Source organism: Amphibalanus amphitrite, unplaced genomic scaffold (assembly GCF_019059575.1).
Source record: "Amphibalanus amphitrite isolate SeventyFive unplaced genomic scaffold, NRLGWU_Aamphi_draft 000287F_arrow, whole genome shotgun sequence".
NCBI lineage: Eukaryota > Metazoa > Arthropoda > Thecostraca > Balanomorpha > Balanidae > Amphibalanus > Amphibalanus amphitrite.
This window is the reverse complement of record NW_024881782.1, coordinates 228,531-245,819: the sequence shown is the minus strand read 5'-3', so window position 1 is coordinate 245,819 and position 17,289 is coordinate 228,531. Positions and strand designations below refer to the sequence as shown.

The 17,289-nt window shown below is 48.0% G+C and overlaps 1 protein-coding gene across 7 annotated transcripts in view; it reads right to left on the bottom strand.

The window, feature by feature from the left end:
- Positions 1-9,896, bottom strand: part of LOC122387466 (protein grainyhead-like) — a 71,844-nt gene extending 61,948 nt beyond the window's left edge. Inside the window, exon 1 of one of the 7 annotated variants that reach the window (XM_043377696.1) lies at positions 9,745-9,896. In XM_043377696.1, the coding sequence (XP_043233631.1) occupies positions 9,745-9,803 (59 nt within the window). In that variant the 5' untranslated portion in view covers positions 9,804-9,896. The remainder of the gene's footprint in view (positions 1-9,744) is intronic. The other 6 variants (XM_043377690.1, XM_043377692.1, XM_043377697.1 and 3 more) reach the window with 6 other exon arrangements.
- Positions 9,897-17,289: the final 7,393 nt, after the last annotated feature.

Below are 17,289 nucleotides of genomic sequence, written 5' to 3'. Positions count from 1 at the left end.
CCCCGTGACCTTGTGCGGGCCGCCGTCAGCTTCTCTCAGACGCGGTGCAACGAACTGACGGCGGCGGCGGCGCGGCGCCCTTCGCACCCCGAGACGGCTCGTAAACACCACCAGAGCGGCCCGCAGCCGTCTCCGGGAGACTGCAGACTGCAGAATCATGGACAGGGACGCAGTCTCCGAGAGACTGCAGAATCATGGACGGAGACGCAGTCTGTCAGAGACTGCAGACTGCAGCATCATGGACGGGGACGCAGGCTGCATATTGCAGGATCATGGACGGGGACGCAGTCTGTCCAAGACTACAGACTGCAGGATCATGGACGGGACGCAGTCTGTCCGAGACTTCAGACTGCAGAATAGGGGTACCCATTTTTGGGTCAATTTTTCAAATTTTAGGTGGGGGTGGATTTTCCCATTATTTGGTCTATTCTGATTCCATCTGTGCCAAAAATAGTGAAATCAAACGATTTCTAGGGGTCGCGAATTCAAAATGAAAATGCCAGTTTTAGCGAAAAATCGACCAAATTAATGCTATTTTATTTTGGAACAAAGTTACCATGCTAACAGGTGGGAGTCAATTTTCCCATTATTTGGTCCATTCTGATTCCATCTGTGCCAAAAATAACGAAACCAAACTATTTCTAGAGGTCACGTATTCAAAATGAAAAGGTCAATTTTAGCGGAAAATCGACCAAATTAACATTATTTTATGTTGGGACAAAGTTACCATGCCAACGGTTTGGGGTCGATTTTATCATTATTTGCTCCGTTCTGGATCTAGCAGTGACAGAAATAACGATATCAGACCACTTTTAGGGATCGCGAGCTTGCATTGGAAGTTTTAATTTTACTTGGAAAAATGACTTCATATGAATGGATATAAATGCGCAAAGCCTGAATGTGTTGCAGTGGTATTCGACGTGCAGCGGTAAAAGAGAGCACCAAAAATATCATTTTGGTCAATGAACAGCATACGTGTATGCTCATTTACACTCACTGTGGCTTAGACCGTCATTAGTACCTACATATATACAAGACCGTAACTCTTAGAACGACTGGCTATGTAGTCAGAGGGCTCAAATCAGTGATCGAAGCTTTCTCATTAGGACCATTTAGTTTTCAATGAGTCGTCTTATTCAGCAAAAGAAATGACTGAACCCCAGGACGTAAACAATGAATAGGGGAAGTTTGGGGAACGCCGAATACTTTTTTCTGACGCCCGTAGCACGCAAGGTAGACAGCAAGAGCTATTCTTGTTGGCGTCATTCGAGAGGTCAGTCTTTTACCTTTCAAACATACCAGGCGCATTTGATGAATTCGCATACCGTTAAGCGCACAAACTAAAAATATCAAAGAAGTGACTTTTTCGGCGTTGCCCCGGACTGCGGGGAAAGCCGAAAATGGGAGAAATGATCTGCGGGGAATGCCGACATTGATGTTTTGCCACTTTATCTCAAACTTTATCCAGAATTTATCAAAGCTGACACGCGTTTTAAGAGCTTGAGGACGCTTGGTGCACACTGGAAGTTATAATTGTGTGATATAATAAGAAAATGCCAGGTAAATAATTCCTTATAGGTAACAGGCCGTTGTGTCGGTTGAAAGTGTAATTTGTGTGACTAAAAATTCGCGTTGCTATTCTACAGCAGTAAAGTCCACGTAGCGTGCTTTAACGTGCGTAATTGCACGTTTTCGGCATTACCCCAGCCAGCCATACTTTCATTTGCAGGCCCATAACTTTTCAACGTGCCGTATAAATTTCAAATAGGCAGCACACTTATGCAAAGACATGCTGAAGATTACTTGACCGAACTGGCCAGACAAACGGTAGCATAATGAGTAAGAAATGCAGCTTCAAAGGCGCATGTAGTACAAGGAACGCGTACCTTGAAAACGCTCTTGGTGTCCTCACAGCCGAAGCATTCCGAATGACGACTCGTAACAAACATGCGATAATTGTAGTCACTTAAGCTTCAGAGCATCACTGACAGGTGGCATCCATGTCTTACGGTTTTCGAAATATCTCGAATTTCGGCTTTGCCCCAACTCCGGCATTGCCCCAACTTCCCCTATTGACACAATCTGGGTGGGAGGGGCATTAAAAGTCGTTACGGATGTGACGATATAACTCGTGTGTCGTATTGTAACGGAAATATGGCATGAAGTAGATAAATAAGTTGTTAATGGCCTATTTATATCTTTAACGAGATGAAAACAGCACAGAAGCTATGCCGGTATGCATAACCTTTGCCAATTCGCTAGCCGACCCCCTATAGTCCCGGAGTTGCAGACACGGCTGAGGGAGGGGCGCAAGCTTTACACCACCGCGCCGTTGGGTGACTGCTGTATGAGTGTAGCTTTGCCCCTCTCCCACAAACACCCACACCCACATACAGACTTTTGTTTAGACTGTTGACATATCGTTAACTTGAGACGGGTGCAGATATCATGTCATGGAACTAGTGCCTGGTGATGGCCGCTGCCAGCAGCGTCCTTGCAAGATAACGGACCTTACGCTGCACTCTATGTACATGCCCAGTCCAAACCCTCAGATGGTGCTGAACTGAAGTCGAATGGCATTGGCTAAAGCTGGAAATTAGGAAGGTGCCAAGTCTAAACGACTCAGCCAACTCCGAGGCAGATCCGTTTACTGACTCCTGGCATTGCCTGGGGGCCGACACATTGGGTGGGCCATGGACCTTAGGTGGCGGACCTAGTTCTCCTCGTCTTCAGCCTCTGCACGCACACTCTTTTATATGACGCCGCGTCCTGGTTACCACCATATACGGCCCATGCAGGATGAAAATCTTCTGCTTCATTAGGTTCTTCAGATTCATACGCCAATCACCTCAGATCACAAGTGATCTGTGCAAGGAGCAGTGAAAGGTCTTCGTCACTTATCAGCTATGCACGTATCAGCGCATGGCTAGTCGCCCGTGGTCAAAAATGCAAAGTCGTAAATGATGTGCAATGTGCATTGTATCGGAACCTCTTACACTTAAGACGTGTACTCGTATCCCCACTGAAGAAATGGAATAGTAGGTACATGGTTGGTAGGCATGGAAAGAATCGACGCTTTGGAGTTTATGGTTTTGGATTAGAAGTTGATATTTTTGGGTAGAACACCCAGAGTTATTCTACCTTGTCTCATACGTGTATTACATCGTAGCCGTCAGCGACAGTAGCGGTGGAACACCTTCAATTAAGGGGGGGGGGGCACTACCGACTTTTGGTCCCATTTTTTCCATGCAACGCCCCTAGGGCTAATGTTAAAATGCCAAAATCAAAGGGGGGCACGGTGCTCCGGTGCCCTCCCCGTTCCGCCGCCTGTGGTCAGCGATCAGGACGGCGTGTCTTGTGGAAGTATACGGTCAAAATGGTTTGATCGTTTTTGAATTACATGGTTTGAAGTCCATTCGGAGCCATAACCTGTGAGATGTATCCTGAGCTAATTTGCGGAAACTTTAATTGTATGGACACAAAAAGCCTGTCATGAACTGAGATGTGGCAACTGAAACGTCATATTTAAGTTTGACCTCACAGGTCATCAAAGGTCACCAATACCAAAGGTCACCAAAGGTCACATGAAGGCAGAAGATATAAAAAATAATTACACGCCGACCAGAATGATACCAACAACAGGAGCAAAACATCACGGCGCTTTTCACCAAATGTTGCAATATCGACTTGTATTGATCGCTAGTAAGGCATTTAACCGGAACCACGTGATGGAGCACATCGATCTGGATGAAAAAGGAGCGCTCAATGACCCCTCTACCCGACTTTCGAAACAAAAAGTTTGCCTTTGGTGCGATTTACTATCAGCGTAAAATAGGCATATTTCTAGGTAAATACGCAAATTTAAATCTCAATTCGCGACCCCTAAACCACCTTTGATTTCAATATTTTTGGCATCATTGGAATCAGGAGCCGTGAAATAATGGGAAAAACCACCCCCACCCTCAAATTTCCAAAATCGGGAAAAATGGGTACCCCTACTGCAGAATCATGGACGAAGAAGTCTGTCCGAGACTGCAGACTGCAGATCATGGGCCGACGACTGGGAACGTATCAGTTGCCTCTTTTCAAAATGTTTGCTCACGAGGGTATCTGGCAGTGGATCATAACGCTCGCACAACGAACTTTTTCTTTTGACTGAGCATCTCTTTTAAGCTTGCATCTCCTTTGCTGACCAAAACATTTAATGTTTGGTTTCACATGTAATCTTATATGAAAAGGGTATAAGAACAAATGGTTTTCAGAACAGAAGACAAACATGTTATCATGCTAGGATTAAGTTCATCATATGTCATCCAGGGACTATGTATTTTATCCCCAAACGATATTGAGTTAATGTCAGAGTAAACTTTTTTTTGTGTAAACAATAAACAATGAATGAATTAAGCATGAATGAATAATGAATGCATTCTGAATTAAAGACTACTCTATGAAGTTAGTTAAATATTCATTTACAGTTTCTTTGCCGCACCAATTTTGTTTTTGAGTGTGCTGTTGTATGTATGTAGTTAGTTCGGTCCTCAAATACGCTTCACTTCGTAATAATAAACTGGTTCTTTCCCATCTTGATTGCAAGTTAAATGAAGGCATTTCTGAGACGGGATAGCTAAAATCCCATCAAGTATGGCTCTAGCCATGATTGGGAGGGTGCGTAGGTTAATGGACGCCGGACAACAAGGCAGTCTCCCGGTAATCGTACTTACAGCGTCTCTCCTGCCGTATAAGGCCCGCCGTACTGGCGCAGAGTCTCCATGTCGTACTGCTCTGTCGTTAAGTCTGTCGTGCCGCACCAACGCCCTACCAAATAAATTCAGCCAGATGGAAATCAAGCGAGAGATGATTATATCAGAGGGGGTGATGTCATCTTCATTGATTGTCATCTGTCAGCAGTTGATCCCTGCAAAATGACATTATTGCCAGCACAACCTTCAAACATCCATTGACGCAGGTGAACAGGCTAATTCAATTCAATAGCGACTAAATAAACGGTCTTTCATGTATATGTATGATTAAAGAAAAGTATTAGACAATAAAGGAGAACTTCAATTTATCCATAGGTACCTAAGCCTTGCACTCAGCAGTTTTCCGGCTTGATTGAAAGAAGAATACTCAGCAGCTACCAGCTATTACGATTCAATGGTTCCTACAGCCAAAAGTATTTCAATATTTTATATTCGTAAGGCTTACATCCCTTAAAAGGTTCTGCGGCACCTGAACGAGCGTCATTTGAGCAAACGACATCTGACTGCAGCATTTTCAGCGATTTTCAATTTAATTAGGCGAATTATTTTTTGAGCGATTGTCTACATAGCGAATTCAATTACAGCGATTATCACACTAAAACGAGGACCAGAACCAGCGAGCCCAGTTTGAGCGAATATATTGCGATCAATGAGAACCCATTGAGGGAATACAGTTACAGCGAAACCGAACTAAACTAAGGTAAATTATTTGTCACTCTCCGGCAATTTCCCACCTTATTCGGCCGGATCGACGGCTGGCAGGAAAAATTTTACTTAACGACTCCTACGAGCCGAACGACGACACCGACTCGAACGAAGGACGAATCGTTGCCTTTACTTTTGACGAAATGCTAAATGAAATGTTTTAAATGACGAGGTGTTTAACAGAGGAAGCCGGAGGAAACGAGGGAACGGAGGGAAGCCGAGGACCAATAATAAGCTGGAGGGGTGGTATGTACGAGGGAATTCAAGCAATGCCTTTCAGGGACCTCATCCAAATATTTGGATTTGGAACTTCGTCAGATTCGGGGCAAGGACAAGAGTATAACTTGGGGAACTGATCCAAATTCAAATAAGAAAATGCTTGTAACAGCCCAAGCAATGTGACTTTCTGCATAAACGCTTGGTTACCATTATTGCCAAGAATAGAGGGCATAGGCTGCGGAACGGGGAGGGCACCGGGGCACCGTGCCCCCTTTGATTTTGGCATTTCAACATTAGCCCTATGGACGTTGCATGGAAAGAATGTGACCAAAAGTCGGCAGTGCCCCCCCCCCCCTTAACCCGGCACCGCCTGGGCTATTTCCGTACCCACATCAGCCTGGGGGGGGGGGTCGGATCCGACCCCCCCTGTTATCTCGAGAACCAATGGTCGTATCGAGCCCCGCGAGGCGGCGTTCGAAAGGTCTCTACGAGACCTTCCCAAAGCATTCTTAAGATTTTAAGATTGAGGTCAACTTTCGGGTCAAGGTCAGGTCAAAGGTCAAATTCAGGGGTTTTGCATGATTAGGCTTACGGACAGCGGAATCGATAGCTGCTGCTCGAAACTCACCACAAATGACCTCAAAGACCTAGTAAAGGTACCATGTGCGTATAGGGGTCATACTAAGTACGGGTCAAGGTCAGGTCAGGTCACGAAAGGTCACGGTTTTCACTTTCTGCTACATGGGCGTGCGACACATGTTTTATGGCTTATTTTTCACGCCAAATCCGATGGTAATGGTTATATGTGACCCCAAGTCACTGTGCTGGTGATAAGTGTGCATTGAAAGCATAAAAAATCGTTTATACTAAACGAGGGCTGAGAAAAAAGGTCAATTTTTCAACTTTTTATTTTTGACATAAAAATACATTTTTCTAGACGAGCTTTGTCCCAGGAATCTAGTGGTGCCATTTGTTTTCACATGCGATGTTCAGAAGTGCCTCTAATTCGCGAAAATGCTTATGACGTCACCATGCCCTATGCATGTTGGAGCTATTTTTTACAATTTGGGGGTCAAAAATCAAGATAGAAAGTTGAAATTTGGAACATCTAATGTTCTAATAGAGCTCTATAACATATATTCCGTTTTTTTGAAAATTCCCAAAATTTTGGATTTTATTAGCTGTTTTCCAAAAAATATAGTTTTTTGAATTTTTAGGGGTGAAAAACGCATTTCATGGAAAATCCGAGATAACCATTTTAAAGAACTCGTTGAGCTGCGTCTTTTCATGTCCTTAATTTGCAATTTGCTTAAAACCTCGATTTTTGGCGATTTTGTAAACATTTACCATTTTTTGACTGAAAACGCCATGTAGTTACATCACTAAAATCGATATATCTCAAAAAATTTTGGAAATTTTTTCTTAAAAATTGCACAGGAGACGTCAAATTGATAGGGGAGAAGGTACGCGAAGTTTCAAGTTGATAGCGCAAGCGGTTCATGAGTTATTCAAGAAAAACGGAGGGGGGGTCGGATCCGACCCCCCCAGGCGGTCGCGGGTTAATTGAAGGTGTTCCGCCGCTACTGATAGAGGGACGAAACAAAACCTTTTGATTGTTTAATGTATCGTAAAACTTGGAGTTTAATGTATGTACTTTGAACACGGCATTCGTCATACCGTTCCGGGTAATCATAAAATGTGTGCAATAGGTACTTCGCGGGTCGCTTATGGCTTGCAAACGCAAAAATGCACCCTGACGGGAGGAGACTGGAGAGTGTCTCGCCAAACATGACAATCGTCGAAATGGTAGTCGGCGAAATAGATGTCGCTGAAACATAGCTTCCTCACACATTGATGATCGCTTTATTTGATAATCGCTCAAATTGATAATCGTTGAAAAGACAGTCGCTGAAAATGGATCGCTCAAATGACGTTCGCTCAGCTGACACTCGCTGAAGTCGCTCGCATCGACCTTAAGAACATTATGTTACAGCATGACCAGGAATGTAAGTTTTAAACGCATATATTATAGTGGCTAAACACCTATCATTCGTAACAACTAACACACATTTTGTGAACCAGTCAGCCACACTTCGAAAGCAAGCCACTCGGCGAGGCGATAACCTTAATACGGCATCGGGAACTAACACCGGTGACTGCGACGGACGCTGCAAACGGAACACCATGGGAATAACGGGTGGCACGCTCTCACACAGACATAGCTGTTTCTGTTGTGAAAACAAGCGTGTCAGCCTGAGTGTTTATCGGACACTGCTTGTGAGCAAATTAGGAGCATGTATTGCTGTTGTGTTGATGAAGATATCACATTGCATGCTATGATTTTACATGTTTTGCCGTCTTTGAAATTAGGTACACATAATCAGAAGAAAAGCTGAGTAGCAGTAGCAGTAAACATAACTAAACTTTAATATCAGACAAAGGTTTTAAGAAGCAAGAATATCCATTTTCAACCCAAGTGCTTGTACATTTGCGATTACGGACACGCATTTGACCTTTCTGTAGTTGCCATTCCAGTCCGCACACATTCTCAAAAACGGATTCCAATAATTAGGTATAATACAGTTGAAAAATAAATAATGGTTTACTAATAACTTAAAATAAGTCATTTTGATCTTAAAGTAAGGATAAGAAAGTCGAAGGCCTGAAAAGCAAAGGAGGATAATATTTATAAAGCTAGCATAATAATGGAAACATTTCACTAAATTTCCGTATCGCTTTGTCGTCTTTCGTTCAACAACAATACATGCCTCCGTCACCAACACATCCACGCAGCTTGAGGCGTCGACTTTGAAATATAAGCTGCTCCAGACTACAATGGGCATCACAACAGGATTACATTCGTTTTGTTGGACTTCATTGTAATTATAGCTTCGGTCATTCATTATTTTAGTTCACACGTTATCCTCATTTTTCAGTGAGAAGGTAAAACTGCTCGAGCCCAATTATGAAAGCACTTTCCTGGGTACTACTCCACTCGCGTGCAGGTCTAGAACCCGCATGTGTGATATGTCCTTGAGTGTGGCATCGAATCGATGTCCTATACGCCAAGGCGGACTACTAGGCGCCAGTCCCGCATGCCACCTGGAATGGATGCCTAGGCCCTACATAGACCAGAAATAGCCGATGTGACGACTGACGAACACAGCTCTTTAATCATTTGCCATTCGATGTCCTTATTGCCTCTTAATTGGTTACAGAAACCTGGAGCCTACGCCTACAAAGGCACAGACACATTTGTTGTAAATAGAGAACCTGCATATATCTACCTAATTTCGATTGTCTTATATCGGCATAACAACAAAACGCAGCAGCCTAGCTCGGCCCGTATGGCACCACCGTCGTTGCCACTTTAGCGAGGTCAATAGGTCACGTGATTCAGGGTCGACCTTCCATAGACGCCGCCCATCCCATCGCATGGCTCCGCCCCATTCGAGCCGACCAGCCAATGATAGGTGGCGAAACACCAATGCCGCATAGTCAACTGTCAAATGATGTTTCGGCGAATACCGGTCCTCTATCGCATCGAATCTTAGTTCAGTCTGAATTAAATATTTGCGAGAATTAAACGCGCAAATTACAGCCCAACTCTCAGTGAGGTGAGGGAATAACGTTACTGATTATTATTAGAATAATGAACGAGCATAGGATGAATCCATCCGAGAATGGGTTATTTTCAAAACTCCTGTCAGCAACATTTTTAATTTCTAAGTGGAAGCAGCCCATCGAACGTAAGTCGATATGTAAATAATCCAGCATGGTAATGGCATTGGGTGCGATACCCTACACCGATACAGTCGTGCATTGCCAAAGTTTGCGAGTGCTGTGCCGCTTTCATTGCACAACCTGTGACATCTCGGGGCGCTATTAATCACACACTAACAGCCTCCTCCCGCTACCACCTCCCGTATTACGCACCGGCGGCGGACTGTGTCCCACCCGGAACGGAACCCGCCCGCACCCGAAAAAAAAAAACTGGTCCGGCTGCCTTACATCCGCTGTTCCGGCCGGCGTTTTTACACCGGCCGAAAAACGGGCTCACCTGTCGGGGGCGGGCCGCTCCGAACTGGCCAAACAGGTCTCCGGCTGCGGCTGCTCCATTGTCAATAATCACCACACACTTCCCGCGGCCCGCCGCGCTCGGCTATGCTCAACTCGGGCCGCTCCGGCCGGCTGGTTCGCCGCAGAGCCGCCAGGTGGCAGGCCGAGCGCCGCCCGCGGCGCCCGCGCCCCACCCGCGGCCCAGAGATTGCAGGCGGCGATAAGCGGCGCCGGTGGCGGGTGCGGTGCTGGCATGCTGCAGGCGGTTGGTCGGCGCTGGAGGAGTCACGTGCGACTCTGTCTGGCTCTCCGAGAGGACCTCTGTCGGCACTGAGATCGCTACCGGGCCGGAGCGTCTGACTTCCCGAGAGACTGGGCGGGTCTCCCTGGGCGACCTACCTATCTAAAATGCTGCAGAGTGCAGAGTGTGAAACCGATAGACACTTTTGATTTTCAGTCATGAGCCAGTTCTACATATATTGTTCTATCTTGCCTTCACATTTATAACTGATATTAACGCACCTCCCATGCACTGTGACTCATATACCTAGTCTGATAGGTAGGTAACTCAATAGTAGCGATCTGGTAGTCTACATGGTGCTCATAGCAGTCTGGATAGTCTATGTAGTGGTCTTAACAGTCTGGAAGGTAACTCAAAGCTGCCATGTTGATGGGTTGCATAATAAATTAATAATGCAGGCGGATCGAGTGGAGGTCAGAAGTTAAAGGTAGTGTGCCACCTTTGAAAGACTTCCCATTTTATTTTTCCTAGGATAAGAAGCTTCTGTTTTTACCTAATATCGCAAAAAAAATCAAAAATGGGCCTGGAATAGTGCCTTTTTCGCCTAAAAGTTTATCGGTTTTTAGATATGTATAACAACTGTAGTGGGCTCACCTGCAAACAGGCGTCGGCAACAATCGCGAATGCGACGCACATGTGACAATAAGCTAAGGTCATTATAGTGTTACGACCATACGACGTACGGGAATGAGTTATCAGCTGTCTAATCGTAGACAACACAATGTCGAGCCTTAAACTGTAAGCCTGTATTGGTATTGTTTCTTTTATTTGGCTGTCGAACATTATTTATGGTTTGAAATATGATTTTATGTAAAATAATTGATATGAAAAAGCCGTCTCATAAGTTATGACCCCATTTCACCACACGCAAGTGGCAGAAATGACAATGATCAGCTGACGCATTTTTCTTGGCCGAAGTCAGAGCGCGCAGCCCGACGCACCACCACCGCACCACAAAGTATGAGCAGAAGCCGCGCCCAAAGCCAGGGCCCCGGTAACGTGAGGTAGCCGAGTCGGGGCAGCGTGCGCTGACCCAAGCCGGGGCCGCAGCTTTGGGCGCGGTCTACCGCATCCCCGCGGGCAGCCCCGGGCTATCACATGACACCGGGAGGACGCGCGGCTCCGGCTTGGGTCAGCGCACGCTGCCCTGACTCGGCTACCTCACGTTACCGGGGCCCTGGCTTTGGGCGCGGTCTACCGCACCACCTAACAGGCGTGTTCGAAACCGCAGGAGCTGATGATGAACGGGTTTATCGAAACTTGATTGGATGAGCATATCGGTAATAGCGATTTCAGTGTGTGCATTTATTGTTCATAGTGGTGTGAAATGTGGTTGGGGTACGACCGACAACCCGTCGGGGCGAATTTCGCACTGGGGTACTCAAAATTTGAAGAATTTAAGACGCTTCCATGAGTTTTGAAGGTATGGATAAGTTCTAAAAATCCGGTTCTCCTTATCTGGGCCATTAACTCCAAACGGTCCAGGAAAGCTGGCACACTACCTTTAATAAAAATGACCGACAGGTCTCGATTAGCCCGAATCATTCAACGACATAGGTACCGTAAAGTGGGGCTATTTGAGACAGTGGGGCTATTTGAGACAGTATTTAAAATTGCTATAAGATAAAAATCATTTAAAATTTATGCTCAATTTTTGGCCAGGCGATTTACTGCTCGATTCTTCACCTCCCCGAGGAAAAATATCACAAAAGAATCAAACGATCTTTATTTTATAGCGATTTTAAATACTGTCTCAAATAGCCCCACTGTCTAAAATAGCCCCACTTTACGGTACGACAGTTACCTGGGCATATAAGTTGTCCATCGGCGTAGTTGGTGAGACCACATCCACCCTGAGAACTTGCAGGTATTGCTGTCAAAATGAAAAAGGCGTAGGTAGGTAGGTAGGTATAATGCAATGAAGGTTAAAAGAACTTTTGAACGTTAATATAAAATTCGCGAAAAAACAACATCGAATCGCGAAGCATGAACGTAGGTATTCAAAACCATATTCTTCGAGGTTGTGCCGAGATAGCAGAAAGGTATCCACTTGAGCCTTTTCAGTCCTAGTCATTTTTAGTCTTCTTAGCCATTTTCAGTCTTATTCATTTAGTCTTAGTCTTGGTCTTTTTTATTCGTTTTGTCCGGGGGATTTACTCTGTCTCATCTCTATGTAATCCAGCTCCTCCGTCTCCCGCATAAAGCCTCCGTGCCGGCTTGCCTTTTCGTCTGCGTCCATAACCTGACCATGCGTGGCAACATTCCCTCTCTATTCCGATGTCTCCGTTTGTGTGTCTGTGTGAATTCGTCTTTGCCCGAATCCATTTATGTTTGTGTCTTTTTTCATATCTGCCTCTGTTTCCCAGTTTTCACTCGTCTCCATCTCCGTCTCTATACATATCCATAACGACCCAGCCGACCAGCACAGCTACAGACAGCACAGCTAAAGACAGCACAGCTCACAGCACAGCTCACAGCACAGCTCACAACACAGCCGAGTCCACCAAACAGCATAGCTGAAAGCCAACATAGCCCACAATACACGGCCACAGCCCATCATGCAGCACAGCAGACGGCCCCAGACAGCACAGCCCACCGGCTAAACATAGCCCACAGTCAACCGGACAGCACAGCCCACCGACTAACCTAGCCCACAGTCAACCGGATAGCACAGCCCACAATCTATAGATTGCCTATCCAGCACAGCTCACGCCTCACAGTTCATCGACCGTAACAGCCCACAGCCCACAGTTTACCGACCAGCACAGATCACAGCCCACAGTCTAGCACAGCTCACGGTCGCCAGCACAGCCCACAGTCCACCTGACCTCTGTGAGGCCCCGTCGCCATCAACGATGCACGATTGGTGTCTCGGCCATCCATCGCTCGCTGGACCAACCGTCGCCTGCGGAGGGCGGCGGGCGGTGAGCGGTGGGCGGTGGGCGGCGGACGGCGGTGCGTCACCTGTCACGTCGTCTCCGCTGCGCCGCATTTGGCCGCTCCGGTCACAGATAGCGCCGCGATCGTCTGAGGTTCGCCGCTGCAGGCCGCAGGGTTGATCCGAGCAAAGGTGATGGCTCTTATACTGTGGCCCTGAACTCATCGCTGAGTAAACGTCAGTGAAGTGGCTGAGTAAATTTGTGTGCCCATGCATGCATGTATGTACATAACATAAAGTCACACACACGCACTATTAGTTTATTCCCTTCAGTGCCTGGCTTTTGCACATTGCGGTCACTATTGGTGAAAATACTTATACAAGTGCCTACTGCCTATCTAGGTAAGTCTATCTTTATCAACTGTATTAGGTCGTTCAATAAGTAACGAACAATCGGTCATAACTTCTTTATTTCTTTATTTAACACTTTCAAACTTTCACAGATTATAGATCAAATGTTTCTGAATGTAGCCTTTGCCTCAAACCAGTCGCCGCCCGCCTGCACGCACTTCTCCCAGCGTTCCGGCCAACGCCGGAATTCCGCCCGGAAAAACGCGTTTTCCGTCTTTTTCACCCAGTTCTTGACAGCGCACCTGACTTCAGCGTCGGTCTCGAAGTGTTCACCACGGAGGCCATCCTTCAGGGGACCAGAGGTGAAAATCTGAAGGAGCCAGGTTCGGACTGTAGGGCGGCTGGGGCATGATATTCAGCCCTGTCTCGCGATCTCTTCGCGTGTGGCGTGAGACATGTGCAGACGACCGTTGTCATGGTGTCATCCTGGTGGGCTTTCTTGTACCTGGGCGGACGATGGACAGCGGGCCGCTACATCACAGTCCTGCAGGAGACTGAGAAAAGCAATCCTGAAGAAGAGGCGCGGCTCGGATGTCAACAACATCACCATACACCATGACAACGCCCGACCGCACTTGTCTCACGCCACGCGCGAGGAGATCGCGTGACAGGGCTGAATATCATGCCCCAGCCGCCCTACAGTCCGGACCTGGCTCCTTCAGATTTTCACCTCTTTGGTCCCCTAAAGGATGGCCTCCATGGTGAACACTTCGAGACCGACGCTGAAGTCATGTGCGCTGTCATGAACTGGGTGAAAAAGACGGAAAACGCGTTTTTCCGGGCGGAATTCCGGCGTTGGCCGGAACGCTGGGAGAAGTGTGTGCAGGCGGGCTCCGGCTGGTTTGAGACATAGGCTGCATTCAGAAATGTCTGATCTATAATCTGTGAAAGTTTGAAAGTGTTCAATAAAGAAATAAAGAAGTTATGACCGATTGTTCGTTACTTATTGAACGACCTAATATGTTATCTACGCGAAACGGCATACAGAGTTCAGAATGATGTTCCACTCCCCAGAAGCTATCAATTGACTGGAAGCTTTAGTTATGCTGTTTATCACGCAATAAAGCGTGTCTATGGTAAGTGTTGGGTCACAGCATTATGTAAGCTGTGTCACTCAGCCCGTGTGATGCGGCACAGCCTACCACTCCAGGCAACTGATGGTAAGTATATGCCTAATTCCTATGAAAAGTGGAGCAACATTCTGTATGTAGCCAATAGTACATTTCAACTTTCAAGAAGGACGATCGAATTCAGGGCAAAGCGACTTCCCTCATCCAGTAGAGCATTGTTCCGGAGTGCACCACATCAGGATTGTACCACGGGCTGTGGTTATGCCTTGTGTAGGTGTGGTGCGTCACCAGAGTGCCCCACCACTCGGTCTTGGACGCCGTCGTCAGCACGGGATGCATCCTGTAAGGATTCTCACCACCTGTGTTGATCCAAGGCATCCTTCGCTTGATGCCGTCACCCTTGTATATCCAGTCGTCGAATCTTCTGACGAGACTGACCTCCGTCTGTGTGCCCGTCTCGTCGACGAAGCTGTAGTGTTTGGGAGCGAACCAGACGCCGCCCCAGCGCTGGCGGCCCTTCTCCGCCTGTGATTCGATCCGGTAGGCGAATCTGTCGCTGGTACTGAGGTCACGGATGGTGTCGGCGTACCGCAGGATCGAGTAGTCGTCCGAAAGAGAAGGGGAGTACACGTTGCGGGCGAAAATGCTGAGTGGGTCCCAGCCCTGGCGGGATATGGCGGTCACAAGCAGGGTCCAGCCGCCGTCGTCGTGGCTGAAGTCGCACAGCACCGGCACCGGCAGTCCGGTGAGCCAGTAGACGCCGTCCTGGGCGACGCCCTGCCGCTGCAACTGCAGACAGGAGCGGGCGCAGGCGCGCTCGGCCGGCTCCTGGTAGGTGGCCGCTCCGCCGGGCAGAGGAGCGGGCCGCTGCTGACAGGCCGGCTCCTGAATCTGACCCGCCTCCTGGGGCTGGCTCCCGACTGGAGTCGCCTCTGGCTGCTCCCTCGTCCGCCGCACGAGGTCCCCCTCGGCCGGCGTCGGAGCTGGCGTGCCCTGCGGCGCCACCTCAGTCTCACTCACCTCCGCTGTCCCGGGCGGGCTGACCCTAGTCTGAGCCCACTTCTGACGCCGCTCAGCCTGCGGCGGAGGTCGGCAGGCGCCGGCAGTCCCTGTCGACCCGTCTCGGCCGCCGCCGGCCAGCACCGACAGCTGCAGCGCCGTCACGTCGTGGACGACCGAGTCGAGCCGCAGCTGCTGTCGCGTCAGCTCGGCCAGCGCCCGGTGTCCGGCGTCGGCGCCCGCCTGCAGCCGCTCCAGCCGGCCGGCCAGCTGCCCCAGCTGCCAGCCGCACTGGGCGCGCGACACGGCGCCCTCGACCAGCGGGTTCAGCAGCGCCGACAGCTGCTCGGCTGCCGACGGCTGGTAGGAGACGGCTGGCGGTGGCTGGTCGGCTGGTGGTGGCTGCTGGGAGGGGAGCGCTGCTGCCACCGTCAGCACCGAGAGGAGACACGCCACTCGGCGGACAGCCATGTCGGCTGTTGAGTGAGCGACAGCGGGGCAGTAGAGACCTTCACTGATGCGGCGGGGAACACAGTCCAACCAGCAAGTGCCGCCTCGCTGGCAGAGTCCACCGAATGGCGACAGCAACCAGCAGCTCGCAGCCTCACAGCTCTGGTGACTGCGCAGTCTGGGTCTGCTGTCGTGAGCCACTGGTGGCTTATATTGGTGAAATGGGGCTGGGAACCTTCGATATTGGTCGTTGGACATGTGATTCCTCACGTTGTGCTTATTTACAAACTGTCCGATACGGCTGGACTGTATAAGCCCGGCCTTTCCACATCAAATGACGCACACAGCATGGTAAACATACTCGTATGCTGGTAGAGTGAAAATAAACGTTGTAATAATGAATTAACCGGAACGTTGACATCCTAGTGCCGCGGTGCGAATTGACATAATAAGAACCAGCATCCAGCATTGTGAAATAATGAAGCAGAATGCCGACTGTACAGCACTTTGGCGATGGAATGGAAATACATATACACGTACTCGTATGTACACGAATTTTTCGACTTGCTTCGTAGCGTTATAATGCTCCGATCGTAAGCTATCGAGGACTTCCTTTCCTAATTCCTAACTCGGCTCCCTATGTTGTGTTACGATTAGTGGTAACTTTTGTTGGAAAGGTCGCCACAATCAATAAGACATCTTTAGCCAGGTATGTTTACTTTCCAGTCGGTCAAAGAAAGATCATTGTTGCAGTTAGGTAATGGGACCAAACAAAAGTAGGTACCTACAATGCTAGCAAAAATACATTTTTGCCCATCCGTGTCGCAAATTTCACACACAATCTTTTCATAAGAAGCCAACCTTTGCTTCTACCAAGCTGAACAAGCCAAACATCGATAATTTTTATTTTTGACCTGACCTGTGAAGTCATCGGTGACCTTGAGGTCAATGAAATAACCCGCGCCCCGCTGGGCTATTCAGCCATACGCGCCCTGCTGGGGGGGGGGGGGGCAGATTCTGCCCCCCCCCTGTCTAACTTCCGAACCGATGGTCGTAGAAAGACGGGGAAAACGGCAATCGAAAGCTCTCAACAAGGTGGATCTTAAGAATCCATTTTTTTGCTTAAGTAGGTCAGAGGTCAGGTCAAGGTCAGGTCAAGGGTACAAAATGCAAGTTTCTACAGTATCGGCCTTGCACCGTAGTTGCCGAAGAATGGACTGAGACTGATTGCCCAAAACGTGTTCTTAGACTACCAAGAGAATATTCGTTGCATGCAATGTCATTCAAAGGTCAAGGTCAAGGTCAGGTCAGGTCAGGTCAGGTCACCAAAAACAAAATATAGAAAGGGCATGTGCGACACATGTTTTATGGATCATTTTACCCATAGACTTCAATAGGCACACTCAATAAGTGATATGGACCACCTCTGGATGAATT